Source organism: Mus pahari, chromosome X (genome assembly GCF_900095145.1).
Source record: "Mus pahari chromosome X, PAHARI_EIJ_v1.1, whole genome shotgun sequence".
NCBI classification, from domain to species: domain Eukaryota; kingdom Metazoa; phylum Chordata; class Mammalia; order Rodentia; family Muridae; genus Mus; species Mus pahari.
The window spans coordinates 94,541,094-94,563,446 of NC_034613.1; the positions used below are offsets into that span (position 1 = coordinate 94,541,094).

The 22,353-nt window shown below is 37.3% G+C and overlaps 1 protein-coding gene across 1 annotated transcript in view; it reads left to right on the top strand.

The window, feature by feature from the left end:
• Sh3bgrl (SH3 domain binding glutamate rich protein like) overlaps positions 1-22,353 on the top strand; it is a 72,381-nt gene that overhangs the window by 37,534 nt on the left and 12,494 nt on the right. The window contains exon 2 of the mRNA XM_021187532.2: positions 21,510-21,695. Coding sequence (XP_021043191.1) covers positions 21,510-21,695 — 186 coding nt within the window. The remainder of the gene's footprint in view (positions 1-21,509; positions 21,696-22,353) is intronic.

Here is a 22,353-nt window from a genome sequence, read left to right on the forward strand (position 1 = left end):
GATTTTGGGGAGGTATTTTTGAGATATTCTCTTATTGTATCCCTGGTTATTCTAGAACTCACTATATAGACCTTGCTGCCTTTAAACTTAAAGATCTTCCTGCCTGTGTCTGATGGGAAAAAGTGGACACTACCACACCTGGCTATTTTTAAGATTTTAATAATTCTCTTCTTCTGGTGTAATTTTGACATTTCTGTAGTAAATATGGCTAGCAGACATAATTGTTAAAACTGTAGAGTTAATTGTTAATACTGCTTTACCACTTATGTTAACAGCAAAATGTTCTTAATGGACGTTTTAATCCTATAACATGGATAACTTTCTTGCTGTAAGGGGAAGTGTGATATTGAATAAGACCTGACTACAGGAATTTCAAAATCCTCAGGTGAGCCTCTGCTACCACTTAGCGTCTTTTGTTGCTGTTGTTTTGAAAAGTCTATCTCCCTTTGAAATAATTAAGGGTCTTTTGGATTTAAGGCACCTATTAATATGACAAGGATTGTGTGTATCTAGTTATACTTATTTCCTGAGTATGTTTAAATGTCATGAAGGATTATAAATTGGGATTTTGGGCTGTGTCTCTTTCTTGTTACCCTTCGGATTATTTTTGTTATTTTTAACTTAATGTTTTAAGTTAGAACACAATGTAATTTGGTCCTTCTTGTCTTCATGCATAATATGTGAATATGTTTATTCATCCCTCCTACTCATTGCCTTACCCCAACCTACCTGGAGTCTTCTTGCCACTCTCCTTACTGTGCCCCAAATAGTCATGTTTTAGCTCTTGTGTCACATGTGCTCTCCTCCCTCCTCAGCCTATGTCCCTCCTTTAATATCTCTTCCCTTCTCATGGTCTCCATTCTAGTTGAATGAGCTAGACATGCGCATATACACAGATTTAAATTTACACCCCACACAGGAGAGAAAATATGAAGCTTTTGCTTTTCTGCTGTTCTTATTTCATTTAACATAATGGTTTCTTGGTCTATCCATTTTGCTGAAAATGTTATTGTTTTTCCTCAATGAATGAATAGTTCCATTGTGTTTATGAAACATTTTTGCCTGATAATCTATTGATGAACCTCTAGATTGGGTCATTTTCCTACTTATTATGAAGAGTGCAAAAATAAGTATGGATGTGACACAGTTGGATGGTAGTGCCTTAAGTTCATTCCAGTAGTTATTGCTGATATTTATTAGCTGTCAAATAGTCATGAGGCTTTTAGATTTCCACACACCATAGAATTGAGCAATTCAGAGCAGTCTTTGGCTACATGGACTCAAGTCTTATTTGATAGTTCCAACTACTCTTGCCTGGTAGTTAATTTTTTTCATCCTAGAGATTGTCTTTTTATACAGGATCTTATCGAGTCATCACAAGCCTCAAACTCATAGTTCAGGCTGACCTTGAACTCCTGATTCAAAAGCTTCTTCTTACTGAGTGTTGGAACTATAGGCATATACCACCATGCCTGACTTAGTTACTATTTCTAGTACTACCGGAAGATCCAGCAATACCTCTTCTAGGAGATGTTCCAACTGGTAATAAGGACACATGCTCCACTATGTTCACAGCTGCCCTATTTATAATGGCCAGAAGCTGGAAAGAACCCAGATGTCCCTCAACAGAGTAATGGATGCAGAAAATGTGGTACATTTACACAATGGAATACTACTCAGCTATTAAAAACAATGAATTTATGAAATTCTTAGGCAAATGAATGTATCTAGCAAATGGATGTATCTGGAGGATATCATCCTGTGTGAGGTAACCCAATCACAAAAGAACTCACTTGATATGCACTCACTGATAAGTGGATATTAGCCCAGAAACCTAGAATATCCAAGATACAATCTCCAAAACACAAGAAAATCAAGAATAAGGAAGACCAATGTGTGGATACTTCATTCCTCCCTAAAATAGGGAATAAAATACCCATGAAAGAAGTGGCAGAGACAAAGTTTGGAGCTAAGATGAAAGGATGGACCATCCGGACTACCTGGGGGTCCATCCCATAATCAGCCACCAAATGCAGACACTATTGCATATGCCAGCAATATCTTGCTGAAAGGACACTGATATAGCTATCTCTGTGAGGCTATGCCAGTGCCTGGCAAATATAGAAGTGGATGCCCATAGTCATCTATAGGATAGAACACAGGGACCCCTATGGAACACTTGGACCCCAAGGAACTGAAGGGGTCTGCAACCCTATAGGTGAAACAACAATATGAAGTAACCAGTACCCCCAGAGCTTGTGTCTCTAGCTGCATATGTAGCAGAAGATGGCCTAGTCGGCCATTGTTGGGAAGAGAAGCCACTTGGTCTTGCAAACTTTATATGCCCCATACAGGGGAACGCCAGGGCCAAGAAGTGGGAGTGGGTGGGCAGGGGAGCAGGGTGGGGGGAGGGTATAGGGGCCATTAGGGATAGCATTTGAAATGTAAATGAAGAAAATATCTATTAAAATAAGTTAAAAAAACAAATTAAGATGCTAATACGAACCTTACAGAGCTCTTTTGAAGACTAAATGGTAATTTGTTACATTCCCCACTGTGCATTGTATATAGTAACCACTCAATAAATGGAAGACTGCCATCATTATGGTGGTGATAATGTTTAACTTCACAGAAAATGAATCTATAACCTTGTAATTTGTGGGGCATAGGCCACGAGTTCCTACCCTGTCTCAGAATGCACGTGCACACTGACAAAGTTTTGAGATTGTTTCTAGTTATCCGAACTCAGAACTTAAGTGGCACAAGAATGAGTGTGTGCTGGGCGTGGTGGTGCATGCCTTTAATCCCAGCACTCTGGAGGCAGAGGCAGGTGGATTTCAGAGTTCAAGGCCAGCCTGGTCTACAAAGTGAGTTCCAGGACAGCCAGGGCTACACAGAGAAACTCTGTCTCGAAAAACCAAAAAAAGAAAAAGAAAAAGAATGTGTGTGCTTTGAAGGGAGCTGAGTATGTCTGAAAAGTTGTCTTTGAAAATTGCCTCAGTTGAAAAACATTAGTAAGGTTAGTAAGAAATGGGCAAAAAAGCTAATGTTTTAAGTTAGCCTCAAGATACAGTAGTCACTGTTTCCTACATGTGACTGTCCACTGCCACCTAGATGACTTCTTTAAAAATGAAGGTTCCTAATGCTAGTTTGACACCTCCTGGTCACATTAAGGCATGAAAATATTTTGATATAGTGAAAACAGGTTGATCTGGGCTCAAAAATTTTCATTTGGCCCCTTGGTATCTGACCAGTGGCATTTGTCTTTCTCGTATGCCACAACCTCCTTTGCTCCTGCCCACCTGTCCTCACATTTCCAGTGTTGTCATATAACCCATATTATTTGTATATATATAGTTAAGTAGTTTCACAGTCTGATTCCACTTGTTTTAGCCCATCGAGGGATTATCACCAACTCTGCCTTACTGAAGTGGCACATACAGTTTTCTGGCTGATAATTCTTTGGTTTTTCAACATACCATCTTCTGTCTTTGGTTTTGGCATAGCTTCTCTCTCTCTCTCATAGTCTGAGTTTCTACCCTGACCAGTTAGTTATATGACCGGCATTAATTTCCTTTTATTGGTGTATCTGATTTAGAACATTAATAGTCAACTCAGGTGCATAGATTTATTATCATTCAGTATTCACTTCTATGTACCCCATGTGGACAATGTCCTGTATCTTGTTCAGTGTGAAAGAGCACATGAAATGGGTGTTTGAGAAATGTCCCAGGAGCCTGCATTGGAATTGGAGCTAGGAAACAGAGCAAGCCTTTTATTATTAAGTGAAGGGAATGGACATTCCTGAGAGCAGGAACAAGAAAAGTAATATTGAGTGTTCTATAAACATTCCCTTGTCTCTTACTGTGTAATACGAGAACCATCTGTTCTTGGAATCTTGGATGGGTCATATTCAAAAATTTATTCATATGTGATATAGAACTATTAGATTAGGATCCATGAGAATATAACTCACTTTTTTTGCATTTTATACAAGATATACATCATGAAAAAAAAATCAATTAGTCAAATTAGTCTTGCACACACACACACACACACACACACACACACACACACAGAACTGAGTGAGGACGTGAGAAAACTAGGCCATGTCTCAAAGGGTCGAGAACAGTATCCTTTCCAGGGCCAGTACTTGTACTGGCTTTCTAAAGGAAGGGTCCATGTTTGGAATTGGGATTGGTTGGGGGTCTATAAGACAAAGGCAAAGACTTTGTTCCAAATAAAGTCAAGAAGGATCTGTGGTGGTGGTAGAGGTGGTTGTGCTGGTGCTGGTAGTGGCATGTGTAGCCAACATAAAAAAATAAAATAAAATAGGATAACAATACAAAGAAGCCTGCTATGTTTTTGAACACTCAGGGAATGTGTTATAAAAGGCAGAATGTGCAACAAAAAGAAGACATCTGGACAAAACATAGCTGTTAAACTCATGAAGTTATTATAGCTATACTTATCTGCACAAGGCTTGCATAATATTGGGCCTACCAACATTTCATCATGGAGAGGCCAGGGACCTAGTAAACCCTAATCCTCTCTGAGGGAATATTGGCAATTAATGTTTCCTGAGGCAAGGCATATGATTTTTTTTTCTGTGACATAAACACTGATAAGTTGCCCAGGGCCCAGCAAATAGCTTCCCGCCCATGCTCATAGAAGCAACTCTAATTAAATTCAGTGGATCCCCTGCATACACAAACGCCAGGAAAGTAGAAGAGGGACATGGAGGGGCTATATCTTGAGAAGGGTTCCAGCAAGAACAGGAAATCAGGCAATAGTATAATGGGGACAAAAGTGACAGTAAATGAACTTCTCAATCCAGGCAAAAAGGCTCATTCAGTATTCCATCCTCCCCATTTTTTTTCAGTGTTGGGAATTGAATATAGGGCAGCATGCTTGGTTTACCATTGAGCCATGTCCCTAGCACATGGACCCCCACTTTAGTTTTGAGATAAACTATGTAGACCAATCTGGTCTAGAGCTTGTGTTGATCCTCCTGCTTTAGCTTCCTGAGTGTTGGGATTACTGACATGCACTATAATGCTCAGCCCCTTGTTCTCTTTAAAAATAAGTTATTAGTTATAGCATACATTCATTTACATGCATCGGCCTGATTTACTTAAAGGCTACAACATTTAAAGTTTTTCTTTCTGGAATCAAATTTTCAGGGTGAAATTCTGCTTTTTTTATAAGGAGCCATAAATGCATTTTGGAAAAAAAACACAGAATTTACTCTAATTTTCTTTTTTTTCTCAGTAAACTGTATTCACAAACAAGGTTGAAGCCTGTTTTTTTCCCAGTGGTACTAGATTTCTTGTTATTAGGTATGCAGTGACTATATCCAAAATTGTCCCTTCTCTTGGTTGTATGGAAGAGTGTGAGAGCCTGTTTTCAGGGACTGGATATGCTAATGAATCAGCTGAGACCAGGGACCTTTGCTTTCCAGAGTAGACCATTCTGAGGAAATGCATTCTCAGTCCTGAGGGAGTTGTGGCTTTCCTCTCTGTGTAAAGTCAAAAGGGAAAATTACTGCAATGTACAGGCATCTTGCTAGAAAAGGACAAAATGATTGTGACTGTTCTTTGCATGGACAAATTTATAATATTACCAGTAATTCTCTACACACACGGAGTAGTTACAGCAAATATTTGTGCTTTAGCTTTTGGTAAAATTGGTTGCATAGGGTGCTGTAAGAAAGCAGAATTTCCAGGTCCTTGCAAATCAGGCCTTAATGTAAATGAATTTCCCAGTGATGGAATGTTTCTGGACTATTCATCTTAACTGAGTACTTGTTATAGATGAACTCTGAATATTTATAAAATCAAAACTAATTAAGGACAACCTCCCCCCTAAGCCAAACCAAAGCACTCCTTGTATTTTCATACTAACACCAAATATCGGAGGCCCGGTGTCATGTGGTTTTACTTTTCATAAGGATTTTGTAGTGAAAATGGTCAGTTGTTTTTCTTTGACTAAAAAATCTTGAATAGAATGTGACTTATTTCAGCAAACCATTTTCTGAATGCGTGGAATGTGTGTCTTTATTTGGGAAATGAATGTATTCAGTGTACCCTGGGGGACTGGAGGGCATTTCATAGCATACCACTAGGTAAAGAGTAAAAACATACATATTATTGGATTATGCTAAGCTCCTAATCTTAAATTTCTTATATAGATCTTAAAACCTTACTGGATTTAACAAATACCACTCAGTTAAAGAACTTTCTTAGGATTTTTTTTTTTAATGAAGCAAGCACCTAATACTCTTCTAATTATCATAAAATGAGTTTGGTGGATGATTTTACGCAAAAGCATCTAAAATTTATTTTTACTTTCAGATGTGGACTTGAAAATAAGTTAATCCCACAGAAATGCATTTGACAACATGTATATTAAGTGGGAGTAACTATTGAAAATGCGATTTTTCAAGTAAACATGAGAATTTTGTTTTAATTGTATGTTTCAGTTTGTTTGGTTTGAATTCTCTTTTCTACCATTTTCTAGCTGTGTTGTTTTTGGCTAGAGAGTTAAGTGCTGTGCAAACTGTTTGCTCATTAACTAACATGAGCTATGCAAAGTGCTTAGTGTAATAGCAGACATGTAAGGATTTAGAAGTATTTTACTGAAGTATGGTAAATTGAAATTTTAAATGTTTATGAAACAGAAATTGCATTTGCATATTTTATTCTCCCTACAGAATATGGGGGTGGTGGTTAGTGTGCTGGATATTACATATAAACATGCACTGAAGAAAAAATGAAAATTGCTAGTTATATTTGAAGCCCTAATTTAGGTAGGAACAGTAAAGCAGGGGATCTTAAGTTATTCTTTTTAATACTTTCTGTGTTTTTATATCAAAATACAAATATTTATAAGGAGTTCATTCATCCTACAAGGTTGTTGCCTTTGCTCTACTTTCTACAAAGTCACCAAAGTGTCAGTGTTAAAAGCTTGCCAAATTCTGTAATGATTTTTGTTTTGTGTTTTTTAGCTCCTTTTAAAAAATTTTAATTTATTTTTTATACTCCATATTCCATCCCCTGCCCCCCATCCCCCTCTAACTTCTCCACATCCCACACTTCCTCCCTACCCCACCCTGTCTCCCCATGGATGTCCCCACCCCCACCCCACCTGACCTCTAAACTTCCTGGGGCCTCCAGTCTCTTGAGGGTTAGGTGCATCCTCTCTGAATGAACACAGACCCAGAAGTCCTCTACTGTATATGTGTTGGGGGCCTCGTATCAACTGGTGTATGCTGCTTTTTTGGTGGTCCAGTGTTTGAGAGATCTCAGGGGTCCAGATTAATTGAGACTGCTGGTCCTCCTACAGGATTGCCCTTCTCCTTAGCTTCTTTTAGCCTTCCCTAATTCAACAACGGGGTCAGCTGCTTCTGTCCATTGGTTGGGTGCAAATATCTGCACTGACTTTTTCAGCTGCTTGTTGGGTCTGTCAGAGGGCAGTCAATTGACAAATGTTTGTCATATAGATCTTTTCAAAGACCCATGCATGTTGAAGGAAATTGTATATTTGCCAAGAAACAAAGCAAAATAATTTTTAAGAAACTGATGATTATCAGGGACTCCATATATGTCTATGGTTAAATATACATATGATACTTTAGATATATTTCAGCAAATTTAGTATCATCAGATCACCAGGTGAAGCCTTAGAATGAATCACTTCCTTAGTGTACTTCTTAATGAAATATATCTTACTGTTTTTTTTTTTTTTATAAAACTAGCACACACAGACACACAGACATGCACACACACAAATGTGTATATTCATTCCAACCTCTCTCTTTTGGATATGTGGATTCTTGTTGGAACATAAACAAATTTGGGGTACAATCATGGCAATAAGGTGTGCACTTCTAAAAAGCATAATATAAAGTGAATATTTTTAATTTCTGCAATTTAATTTCCTCTAAGGTATTCATGATCTTATTACTGATAAAATAAAAATTAAAATGAAAAGTTTTGTTTACATAACACTTCAGTTTTTATACTAGGCATTAGAGTCTTTCTTTCCTACTTATTTTGCTTTTTATGGTGCAGGGATATGAGCCCAGGGCCTAGAGCATGGTAGACAAAGTGCTCTACCACTGTGCTACACTGCTAACCCTGTGTACTGTACGTTTAATAAGGTTTCTCTTTGACAATTGCAAGTTTTTTTTTAAACTTTAATGAGATTAGGTTTATTTCAGCAACTCAACACTGAATCAGGATCAACATGCCTAAGAGAGTAGTGTTTATAGAGAGAATAAATGGTTTTCAGCTTGTCTAGCCTTTCAATGAGGTCATGATTCACTTTTGTCTTTTGGCAGACACAAAGATATTTGGTTTAGAGAGTAAGAAAAGTTAAAGGTGTAACATCACTCACAAGAATTGATTTCACAAATAAACAACCCTGCTCCACCAGGGACTGTTAGGTGAATCCATTGTGTCTGGAGGTATGACGTTCAGTCGGCTCCATGAATTTTGAAAGTATCCAGGATTTATAGTTTTTAATTGAATTGTTATACAAATTCACTCCCACAGGGTTTTTGCTTAAGCAGGTGGTAGAATTATAGGTTTTCATCAACCAACATAGCATTTGACTCTCAGATGAGCTTCACCTTGGAAAACCTGCAAGACAAGAATGAGACGCTGTTTTATAGCCAAAGTATATTGTAAGTGGTAGGTGTTGGCAACAGTATCCTTTGTTGATCCCTTGCTTTCAAGCACATCTCCTGGATAGAACCACTGATCTCAGTATGCGCTTATACAGAGAAACAGCATTGAAACATGCTTTTATCTCCAGGGCAAAGGGTAAGGTTGCTTACTGTTCATTATAAAAGATAACAAGTCTCTTAGTTGGACTGTTTGTCCCCTGTAGGACAGGAAAGAGGTCTAAGGAGACACTGAAGTTCTCAGGAATTCTGTGTTTTCTTGTAGAACCTTAAAAATTATAACAGGCTTACCTGATATCAAGTAGGATAAAGTTTCAGACCCTTCAGTGGTTTTGCCAGTAGTACCTATTGCTGGATATGCTATCTGTTTTGATAGTTGTTCATATAACTATGACAGTAATTACATTGCACACAAATTTGCAAGTAAAGAAGTAAAGTGCCCTGACTTCTTTGTCTTTTTTTTTTTTTCAATAGCAATTCACTAACGTACTAACTTTTTGGACTACTTGAGTCTGGTCTTGTTTAACTAATTAGGCAATATGTGGCAGCTATTTTCAGCTGGACAGTTTGGAACTTGTTTTATTGACCTAAGTGTGGGAGTACATTCATGGTGCTCTCTGGAATGTCATCTGGGGCACTCTGTTCAGCCCAGGCCTCAGACTCGTCCCTTTGCCTATAGCAACTGAATTTGTTATCATGAGAACACAGAATTTTCTATTGAAGTAAAGTCCTTCAATTGTCTTTGTAATGACAGCACCTCACCAATTGTCAATGAGGGATGGTAGAACAATACTGCAGCTAAAATAGTCAAAAAATAGTATGTGGTATTTTATTTTTGTTTTACAGAAGAGTACTTCCTGCACAAATGAGTAGCCTTTTAAATATGAAGAAGATGATAAAAGATTCACCACCAGTTTGTCTGTATTTAGCATTTACTTTCTCCTAGGGAGAGGAGGATTACTTGGGATATGCAGGGTATTTTTTCTTCTTCTTCTCTGTGATAGGATCAAACATATTCCAAGTTGGCTCTTGATTTGCTGTGTGGCTCTGGATGACCTTAAATGCCCGCTACCCTTACCTTTACCTCCAGTGATAGGCAAACCCACTGCCAACTGATGGACATCTTCAATCCATCTTTTTTGTTTGTTTGTTTATGCATACCTTGGTGTGTGTGCATGCATGTGATTGTGTGTGTGTGTATATGTGTGTCTGTATCTAGATGAATAATAAATAGTTTCCTAACTCAGCCTGTACAGTATTGAAGAAGCACCAGAATAAAAAAATATAGATGGTTAAACATTTATCAATATATATTTCCCTGTGAAGATTTTGGACAAGTAAAACAAAAAGGAAAAGAAATTGCAGTGTCAAATGTTTGCATGAAGTTGCTGGAACTCATTTATCTTAAATCAACTTTACCAGACTATCATTTTTAGTTGGGCAGCAGCTTCTAAACTATTCCATGTACAAAAAAAAAATCTCTGTGTTAAAAAAGGTCTTATTTTTTTTTAACAAGACAAGGTTTCTGGTCTTTGTAATGTTGACCATGTGTCATACAAAGTGGGAAAGAAGTGCTTGCAAGTATTACCTAATTACCAGGTGTATAGAAAAATTCAAGGTCTCTTGCTATTGGGACCTTTGAGTGAATAGTAATTATTAAATATAAATATACTGAACTTTAAAAGTTGAACTGACAGTCAGACAGGCCTGGGTATGCATGAGTTATCCTAACTTTTCCTCCTGAGGCTAAGGTGGGATTGCTGGGAGTTTCAATTACTAGGCTACTCAGTGAAGGATGGATGGCTAGCAGAACAATGCCTTACAGACAAGCAAAAACCCAAACAATAACAAAAATTGGATTTGGAATTTTGTTACATTTCTAATAATTTGATCATGATGGCCAAAGATTATAATTTGCATTTGATTTTTTTTTTCAGAGTGAGTTAGCTGAGACACTTTGTCCTGATTTGATTGATGCAATTATCAGTTGATCAAATGTCTTTGAATCTTTTCTCTATCTTGCCTCCCTTTTTCTTACTTTCTACCATACCTTTGAAATGGGATGACTTACAATATGTTTATTATATCGGGGCAAATTTTGTTTATGGGAAAAGCATTTACAGGGCAGAAAATGCACTGAGACAAATGTAAAACCATTTTTCTTTCCCTTTGTAAAAACAAAGTGCAGTGATGAATTTTCTTTCAATGGAAAATAATTCAGAACTGCATTTCTGAGAACTTGCATGTGGCTCTGTATGGGTATTCATATTATTCACAGAATGGTTTGGGGGAACTTTTTGAGGTTAAGACAATGACTTTCTAACTCTTGGTTATTTCACAATATTTTCTGTTACCTCTTCTTCTCACTCATGAACATTGGTGAGATTTTACTGTGAACACAGGTAACAAATTGCACTGGTAGGTTTTGAGGATTCAAGTTTAGGTTGACTTAGGAATTTGTTCTACTGCTCCACACTTATGCGGGGAGTGGCAGTTCTTTTCCTTTTGGAGGAAATTGCCACATAATGTAGCCAATTTAAGAAAATACAGCAGTTTTAAAATGTGGTTGGAGTTTTTTTCTTTTAACCTAGTGATTAACTTTGAGGCTTAAGAATTGTTTTGTTTAACAAAAGTATGCTTTGACAATGTTTAACTTTGGTCAGCTTTCTCATAGACTGTTATAATCTAACTTACATATGGCAGTTGTTTAAACAATTTAACTTCTGATCTTTGTACTTAGGAGTTTTGCTGCAATAGTATAAATACGTTAATCTTTCAACACTTTATAAAGAGAATTTGGTTTTCTAGTGGTCCTTTAAACTTTTACTGGGGTTTTATTTCTCAGAGCCCAGGGATATGAGTGAGGAAAGTCACTAGACTTTGTGACTGCTCAAACATTTTCCCAGCATGTCACATATCATTTGCCTTATAGTGGCTTCCTAGCAACTGCATAGATTTCTTTTAACATCTTATATCCTCCTGTGTAGGTTTTTTTTTTTTGTATTGATACTAACAGCGTCATCCGAAAGGTTTCATTGGGTTGTGCATATAAACCTTACTATATTCGATTCCAAAGCTTGATTCCTCGTCTACACACTTTCATTCTCATGAAGTCCCAGAAGGACTTTTTCTGTATTGTGACTTTTTTCCTTTTTTAATTAGATATTTTCTTCATTTCCATTTCAAATGCTATCCCGAAAGTCCCCTGTACCCTCCCCCTCCCCCCCCCCCGCCCTGCTGCTCATTCCACCCACTCCCTCTTTCTGGCCCAGGCATTCCCCTGTATTGTGACTTTTAAGCCATGGCATCATTCATTATGTTTAGTACTTTGAGGGCAGAGATTCTCTCTCTCTCTCTCTCTCTTAATATTCTTTGTTTTACACACACACACACACACACACACACACACACACACGATCTTACTTTCATTGGCTTATTAATTCCTTCACCATATATTTATAAAATACCTGTTGTGGATACTAAGTAACTTGATGAGCAAAATAGGCAAGGTTCCAGCCATATGAGAACCTATAATTTACAATCACGACCATTTTCTAGCAGGTAATGCAACAGGCTTCTCTTATCTATGGTTTTCTGTGCAACATTTCTGAGAGGTAGGTATTATTATTATTATTATTATTATTTTCAACAGATAATGAGTTTGAGACTCACAGGGCTAATCATCTTGCTTAGCCATCCACAATAGGTTGAAGTTCTCCGAGCCTCCAAGCCAAATCAGTTTGGTGCTGTCTTGGTTTTCTGTGCTGTAGAGCAGATTATTGTAATTTTAACCATTTAAATCAGCATCCATTTATTATAGTACAGTGCCTATGGGTCAGAAGTCCTGGCATAGTTTAGCTGTATTCTCGGTAAAACTGCAGTCAAGATGTACTGACTTCTGTGTGGGAGGGTGTACTAAGGCAGAATCTACTTTCAAGCTATGTGTGGTTGACAGAATTCCTTGAGACTACAGGATTTGTTTGCTTCTTTGTAAACAAAGTAGACTCATGTGTGAGTCTTATAGAGAACCTCATCTCCCACAGCATAACAATGACATCCTATCAACTTTGCCATATTCTCTTGAATATAAACAAGAAGTCTCTGGTAGGGTTTCTGAGGAAGGAACACCTTAGAGTGTTTGTGCCAAATATTCAGTGATGCACAGCCTTACCTTTATGATATGCTACCACTAGAAAGGCCTTAATATATATGGTGTATTTTACTTATGCATCAATCATAATACTGTTTAAATTCTTGCTAGTCTTTTAAGAATATACCTTTTTTTTTTGCTTTTCATAGTTGGAATCACAAAATTATATAATTTTCTTGATTTTCCTCCCCATGTTGTAAATATTTTCTCTTGTTGCTACATAATCATACAGCATGTGCTTGCTTTCACTGTGCATGCAGTATTCTTTCAAGTAATTACTTCACAAACATTTATGCAAGTCTGAATGGGTAAATATGCAGACAATTTTCAAATCTCCACTGTCAAAAGGAAACAAATAAACTCACCAGAATATATCACACACAATTTCTTCAGTCACATCATTTAGCTCTCTTTTGTTTATTTACTTAAAGCATCTGGACCTAAAATTACAAGATTAAGAACTATGAATATTTCCATGGCTATTACCACACATTGGAAAAAAGTTTCTGAGTTTACTTGACTTCGTCTGAATTAACAGCCTTCAGCAATAGCAACATACTTGATCATACTAATTAGGAACACTATGCTCACTGAAAATGAAGATGATGTCTCTGTATGTTCTTTAATTCTCATGTTTGGCAGGGGAGGAGTATGGGTTATTATGGTTTCTTTATGGCTGTACAACAGCTATCAGAATCTGGTTCTACCCTGTAATTGAAAGGACCCTCTTAGGACTTAGTCTTATCGAATTATGCCATATCTGGATTTCTTCCCCCTGGTCACAATAAGGTTTTCTTGTAGTGGGACAGAGCTAGTTTTCTGAGTGACTTGGGAACTCTATTTGCTTCTTTCAGAGGAGGTAGACTGAATGACTTTACTTATTCACATACATCATTTTGATGTTATATGCATACACCCTGGCCACACATTTCATAATAGCCTGTCAATAGAAGAAGATGGCCAGCTAATGCGACACACTGCAGTGTGGCTAATATTTGTCATCTAGTTAACACTAGCAAGCTTATTGCTTTTCTTTTGATTCAGGAACTGATAGAGTTGATGGTTACAGCCTTCTTTTTAAAAAAAGGCATCTTGTGTGCCGCAGATTTTAGCTACCATATTTGGTTCTCATATGCCTGCCCTGTGACTTCACATCAGCCTGTTTGAGGATTTGTGTTTTTGCTTATCCTTATATGGGAAGGCTGCCTGGTGACTCTGTCTGACCGGAATTAGAAGCCCTGTAGCATTAGCAGGAAGTGGTTTTAGGACACAGTTTCCTTACTGCTGGAATTTGTTATGCAAAGAGAAAGATGGGTTGGGAACATTTTGTTGCTCATAATGTTTCTTCTAAACATCCGAGTTCCTTTTATTCTACTCCAGCACTATTCTCTTAAAGAGGATTGAAATCTATACAGAAGACCATTGAACAGACTTCTTAATGGCAGTGATTAAGGCAGGAATGTGGGGGCTGAGATGAACAGATTTATTTTCAAAAATCGTAGCATGACACCAGTCTGACATTTTTGAATGGATCCTTAGTTAGAATAGCACATATAACAATTATTGAGCTCTGATAATTGCTGCTAACAGTGTGAAGTGTTTTTCTTTAAGGATACTCCTAAAGTTTTGAGAGTAGCCTAGGGTGCTTGTTAACTCTATTTTCCTTGAAGAGCCATTCCCTGTAGCCTGGTGTACTGGCACTTTTGTGGAAGCACGTCATAATGCTCTTCCTTTTACACTTGCATTTGTCTGTGTACATGAAAGGTTTCACATAGAGATACCTTAATGTACAGGCAGTATAATTCATATGACAGCCATTTCCTGTATAAGTCCGTAATCACAAGCCACTAACACTGTGCTATAAAATGCTTAAGTTGTAGCGTGGTGGTGCATGTCTGTCATGCTAGCACTCAGGATGCTGAAGCAAGAGTTTATAAGTTGGAGGTCATCGTCGACCATGTACTGAGACCCTATTTCAAAAAAAAAAATGTTGTAAGGGATAGGAATGTGATTCAGTGATAGAGTACTTGCTTGTGGTATATGAGGCCTTGAGCTTGATTGTAAAACAAGAGCAACAGCAACAAAAATCTTAAAGGGATGGGAAAAATGTTGCAATTACATTACATTCTCAAAAACAAACAAAAAATGATATTAAAAAATAATCTCCAGGTTTTCTTGCTGCTACTTTAGACCAGGCTTTGAAATGAAGACTGATACAAAAATTATTATGAGCCACATCTGCGCCCAAGAGAGCTTCAGTAAGTCAACAGATGATCTAATTAGCAGGAGGCATCAAGCATGGCAGTACATTATTTGTTATTCTGTATACTTCATTTTTTAATGGTGATTTTTACTCTGGCAGAGATTGGACAAATAAGTAATTTGGAACAAGTTCCCTAATCCATCTGAGCATTAGTTTCTTTTTCAGAGTGTCTGGAATGAAAATAATAGCAGCTGCTTCAGAAGATTATTGTGAGAATAAAATAAAATAAACATGTAAAGAGCTTATCACAGTGCCTGGTTCATAGGAAATGCTTTATAAATAATAATTATCACATTATATTTTACAACGAGATCACACATGGTGTAATGCAAAAGGGACCTGATGCATATAGCTTATAGCTAACCAATTTAGCATATCTATTCCATTTCCTTATTATTCTAGCATTAATTCGTCTACTTGCCTGCAGCAGAATTATGCCAGACTTTGATTAAGGGCTGGTTAGATGTAATCATTTAAAATCGTGGATTAGTTTAGAATTTATATTTTAAAATTATAATTTATAAATTCTTTCAGATCATAATACTGCTATTGTTATTTTTAATTTATAGTATCATTGAGGCCTAGATTGTATTGAAGAGTTACATTTTCAATGAACTAGTAACCCAGATAGAGTCAAATATTGAACCTTTTCTACTGGTAGAGAATCCTGAGTTGGAAGTGGCTGTATGCTGTGGAAATTTGTTCATTCGTGCACATACTCATTTGGAAATAAGATGAAACCATACTTTGTTACATATAATTCACAATTAATAAGAACACATAAAAATATTGCCTTGGAAATGGTGTCTCTCACTATGCTGCCCAGGCTTGTATCAGGTCCTAGGCTCATGTGATTATCATCCTCTCTCAAGGATCTGGAAATACACATGCAGCCAGTGTGCCAGGAGTATTACTTCTTATAAGAATTTATCAGTGTTATATAGATTGCTTTCTATATTATTTGTTTGTTTGTTTAGTGTGTGTGTATGTGTGTGTGTGTGTGTGTGTGTGTGTGTGCGAATGCCAGAGGATAACTTGTGAAGGTTGATTTTTCTCTCTCCACTATGTGGATATGGCCAACTCAGGTTGTCTGGTTTGGCTGCAGGTGTCTACCCAATGAGCCATATTATTGGACTAAGAATTTCTTAAAGAAAACAAACATCGAAGGTAAAATGAAAGAAGGCAGGCAAATGTAGTGAAATAATGTAAGCTTTGCGGTTAAAGGATATCTAAATTTGAATTTTAGTTTTGTCATATATTGGTTTTGTGAATTTGGCTACATTTCATTAATCACTATGAGTCTTGGTAATCTAATCCATAACATGAAAATCAGTTTACCTCCCCTACAGGATATTTTGAATAGGAAGTGGACATGAAGCAATAAGTATGTTAATTGACTAACTTGCTCTTCATTGCCATCCATCTACAGTGATAACTAATGTTGGTATAAATAAGAAGCCAAATCTGTTTCCCAGCAATTTATGTATTCATTTTTTCCTTATCTATGTGCATGGGTCTTTTGACTGCATCTATATGTGCACAGTGGGACTGCTTGGTACCTGTGGGGTCTAGAAGAAGGTGTTGGATCTCTACATGGAACTGGAGTTACTTGTGACTGAGTCACCATGTTTGTGTTTACATGTGTGTGAATGCAGTGTTGGGAAGTAAACTTGGGACCTCTGTAAGAGCAGCAAGTGCTCTTAACTGCTGGGCCAGCTCTCTAACTCCTCCTAGTCATCTTAAAATAGCTGCAATTAGAAATCTGGTAGATTGGGAAATAATAGCAGTGAACTCTTTCTGATAGCCCAAAGTTTCTCTCTAATTCAGGTAAACTCACAGTTTTATGTATATATGTATATATGTATGTATGTATATATGTATGTATGCATGTATGTATTTATCTATCTATCTCTATTTCTACCTAGACAAGCAGTCTCCCTGTTATGGAATATGTTAACTTTTAGGTACTTTATAGAACTCTGATGATGTATATTAAGTTACAAACTTTTCATCAGCTTTGTTCTAGGATTTGCAAGTGTTATTTTGGAAAATGTAAGGATGGAGGAAAATCTGTATGCAAACATTTATTATTTCCATTACTTCTGTGTACAAGAAGTTTTGCTAGAAGGATGTATGTGGGCCTAAAAGGAATGTAATTTAAGTATCAATAACTGTAATATGATACTTCACATGTTAAATCCAAGGATTTTTCAAAAAGATATGTTTTCCAAATAAAAATTAAATTATGACTTCTGGCGCTCTGCCTAATGTTTGGCTACAAAGCTCTGTTTCTGTTCCCATCAGTTGCTGGATTAAGTTTCTCTGGTCTTTCTGAAGACAGTTATGCTGGGCTCCAGTCCCAGAATACTCTACAGGCAGGACAAACTGTATAATAGGTCGAAGGTTCTGTGGCCTTTGTAGGCAGGACAAATTGTAGGTCAAAGGTTGTGCAGTTAGGTTGGTGTCCCAATCCCTCCTCTTGAGGCCTAGCCTGGTTACAGAATATGACCATTTCAAGTGCCCCCTATTTGTAGGAGAGTTTCCTAGGGTTACTCTTATAGATTCTATAGAGTTTCCATTATACTGGGTTTCTACCTCATCATGGAATACCCCCCACTTTCAGTCATTTCTCCTGGTGTTTTCTCCCTCTCCCAAACCTGATCACTCCTATTTCCAACACCACCTGCCCCCAGACCACCCTGAAAGGCTATTCTGCTTCCCCTTCCTAGGGAGATCCTTGTGCCCCGTCTTCAGCCCTCCTCATTACTTTGCCTCTGCATCTGTGGACAGTAGCACGATTGTCTTTTGCTTTACAACTGATATCCACTTAAAAGTGAGTCAGCAAGACCACGAGATCATGGGGCACTGAATCAACTGACTAGGATTCAGGGATCATGTAGGGATTTGACCTAGGTTCTCTGCATATATGTTATGGCTGAGTAGCTCAGTGTTCTTGTAAGTATCTTAACAGTAGGAGCAGGGGCTGTGCCTGACTCTTTGGCCTGCTTGTGGGAACCTTTACCTCCTATTTGGTTGCCTTGTCCAGCCTTGACGTGATGATATGTGCCCAGTCTTATTGTGCCTTGTGATGCTGTTTGGTTGAGCTCCCTGGAGGGCTTGCTCTTTTCTGAGGGAAGGTAGAAGGCACTGGATCTGGGGGAGAGACTGGGGGGCGAGGTTGGGGGAGGAAGGGGAAACTGTGGTGTGGATGTAATATATAAGAAAAGAATAAAAATATTGTATTATGAGAAAGCCACACTATTTGTCCCTAAAGATGGATGTATATTACTTTTCAGCAATCTCTCACATATTGCTGTTTCTCAAATTTCCCAGAATCTCTAACTAAGAAGTACTGTCAGATTTTCACTATGAAGTTGGAATTTTATAGCGAATACTTTGCTCAAGTGTAGGCTGGGATTACTGACTCCCAAATACACAGTGTGGAAAGGGAAAATGATTTACTTCCAAATACACAGTGTGGAGAAGGGAAAAGTAGTGAGGAAACCTAACTCATACTCTGCTTACCAAGTAATCCAGGTTAATGTCATCCTAGTGAGTTAGGTCCCTATCAGGTGTTCTCTGGTATGATATTTATCTTTTAGACTCTTGTCCCCCAAATTCATAATCCCAGTCTAATTATAAGAGAAAAACTAGATAAGTCTGACTGGAGAGGCATTACCATATATCTGACCAGCACACTTCAAAATTGCCAAAATCACGGAGAAAAGGGATCTGAGTAACTTACACACCAAAAGAAACTAAGGAGACATTATGACTAAATATATCGAGGGGAACAGAAAAATGGCATTAAAGGAAGAAGCAGTGAAATCATAATAGTCTGGGGTTTAACTGATAGTGTTGCACTGATGTAGGCTTCTTTCTTAATGACAGATGTACTTCTTTGAGGTAAGATGCCAATAATAGGTGAACAGGGTAACATATATGGCAACTGTATTTTTATGAATTTAAGGTAATTCCATAAGTAACTTTGGTTTAAATTTAAAAACCCCAAACAAATAGTTTGATTGTCCCAAACTTAAAGCAAAAATATAGTAGATAATTAAATACTTAATACTAACTTTGTTACCAGACCTATGCACATCTGCTACATATGTGTGTGTGTGTGTGGGGGGTAGCTCCAGCACATGTATGCTCTTTGGTTGGTGGTTCAGTCTCTGAGAGCTCCAAGGGTCCATGTTGGTTGACTCTGTTGGTCTTCCTATGGAGTTCCCGTCCCCTTTGGGGTCGCAATCCTTTTTTCAACTCTTCCATAAGAGTCCCCAAGCTCCATCCACTATTTGACTATGGGTCTTAGCATCTGTCTCAGTCAGCTGATAGGAGGAACCTCTCAGAGGACAGCCTTGCTAATCTCCTGTCTTCAAGCATAAAAGATTATCATTAATAGTGTTGGAATGGTGGTTGCTCATGGGATGGGTCTCTATCCCCTATCCCTACTTTTCTTGTAGACAGAATAAATTTGGGGTGGAAAGTTTCGTGGGTGGGATGAAGCTTTGTGTTTTTTACATCGTAACCTTCTAAAGAAGAAACTGTGTCAATCTTTTTTAAAAAAGAAACTCAACCCTTGACATACAGATAAAGTTACTAGTAAAGATCTCTGTTTGTACATACTGATACCAGGCAAGGACACTGTATTGACTCAGCACAGAGTTCTCAGCATAAAGATCATCCAGTAAGGCAGAAGAGGCCTCAAAAGGCTATTTATTTTAGATGGCCTCTGATCTTTGTCTACACAAACATGATGGGGGATAATCTGCTAGGACTGTATATAATCGTTATTGTTGAAATTCTAGGTTCTGTAAAGTACCACATTTATATCTACTCATATCTGTAAATAGTCTAAACATTTACAAATTACTTGATACATTTCATGTTGACTGAACTCCCCTACTCTGTGACATAGGTTGAAAGTCACCGACTTGAGACTTCCCTCATGCGTATTAGTATAATAGATGTTTACACATACTGCCTCTCAGTGATGTTTTCTAAATTTTCTATTTAGAAATGAAAGTTTAATTGTATATACTAATGAAGAAATAGTACTATTAGGAAAATTAATGTCGTGGTACATTTTATTGGATTATATTTGATCTTTTGGAAAGTACTTTTAGCATTGAATCCAAATAGGTACCAGAAATTCTAGTTTTTACCGGAGTTGTGAGTTGTATTATTTAAAGTGAATGATGTAGCCCTAACCAGAAGTAATCTGGATGAAAATATAACCCCTGTGCATGCACACAGTGGTAGAGGAGGGAAGTGTGAATTTAAAGTTGCCTGCTGGTGAGTTCCTTTTTCACATTTTTGATTGCTATTGTGTGGACTACGTCTTTATAATATATTTTACTTGGTTTTGTTTTAAATGCTTCTGCCATATATGTCCTTTGAGTATGACTCCATTAAAAAAGATTTTTTCTGCATATTTTCTATATAGTTCAGATATGTTATGAAGAGGCTTTAACCATAATTATATGAACATAGGTATGCGAAATCAAGTACTCAAATAAATGCATTTCATAGGAAGATCCTAGGAAGTATTGACTTTACTACTTCTGAAGCTCTCTGACCTGGATTTGATAAGGTGACAAGTACGTAATCTACTAATAATGTAATGAGGTAGCACTGGCATGTAAAAGGGGTCTTAATTATGTATATTATGAGCTAATGAGTAATACAGATTATATTGCAAACTTAATATACAGACAGGCTTAGCTCTTTTACAGTATAGATTTTGGTCTGAACCATAAAATGGAGACATTGCTACTGATTATGATGCTTGAATTAACCATACTTTGTACAGTTTGTAATATGCATGAGCTAGAATTATATCAGCATCATTAGATATTGAGCCTTTAGTGCAAAAAAGGAGAATTAGATAAAAAGGACCTTCAGGCTCTTCACTTGTGAGACATCATCAACAAGACAGTAACAAGGGGAAAAAATGTATCTTTTGCACTACAGATTTGATCTATGTTTAAATTCATGTTTGCTGGTTCATAAGCACTGATTTTGTTGAATTTTAAAAATAAAAACCTTTTGTCTAGGAGCTCTGATTTTAATCTCTATCACTAGAATTGAATGGTAAATTAATTGGACCTCTTAGTAAGAGCTTCTTAGATTAAAGGAAGCTTGGTTATTCTTGTTTATTTTTGAGATTGTAATTGATATTTCTTCCTTCCCTGTTCTCCCTCTAAACACACCCAGGCACAGCCTCCTCTTCACTCCTTCAAAGTCATGGCCTCTTTTTCCATCAGTTGTTATTGCATGTCTGTATGTATTTGAATAAACATATATTCCTAAATAAAACCTGTTGAGTCCAAACAAAGAAGAAGAAAAAGAAAACCAGTGCTATTTGCTTATCAGTGTTATCCCTGCCCCCTTCTCTTGGCTTCTAGATTAAGAAGAAACAGCAAGATGTGCTTTGTTTCTTAGAAGCCAACAAAATTGGATTTGAAGAAAAAGATATCGCAGCTAATGAAGAGAATCGGAAGTGGATGAGAGAAAATGTACCTGAAGACAGTCGACCATCCACAGGGTACCCCTTGCCACCTCAGATTTTCAATGAATGCCAATACCGTGGGGTAAGGAAGCAATTTAAATCCTTGTTTCTTAAAATAGATTGTCTCAAAGGAATTTACACCTTTCATCTTCACCTCCAAGCCTAGTCATCCCTTCTGTACAGTTATTTGCCCTCTGCATCTACTCTAGGATCAACATTCAAATGAATAAGCAAAGCATGCGAATGTATAAGTGCAGGTACTGGACATACAGTTGGCTTTATATTTCTTCATTTTGGGTCCAACCACATCAACACAGGTAACTATGCCTGATTGTTAGCTATCATCTGGACTCTCCCTTTCCTGGCTCCTGGAATGTAGTTCCACTGGGAGTTCCTCTGCTGTGGGCCTTCCTCTTTGATGAGCAGTCCTGTTCTCCTCTCTTTCTCAGTCTAGCTACTGTTTTCTAGACAGCCGAGACTGGCCTCAGTTTCCGATGTTGCTGATTATTTTTCTTAACTTCTTCTCTAGGTTCATCCATGTCACAGACACCAGAATTTTATTTTATTTTAAAGCCTGAATAGTGTTTTACTGTATACACATACAGAATTTTTCTTTTTCCTTCATCCATTGCAGGACACAAGCTGATTTCTTTCTTTCTTTCTTTCTTTCTTTCTTTCTTTCTTTCTTTCTTTCTTTCTTTCTTTCTTTCTTTCTTTCTTTCTTTCTTTCTTTCTTTCTT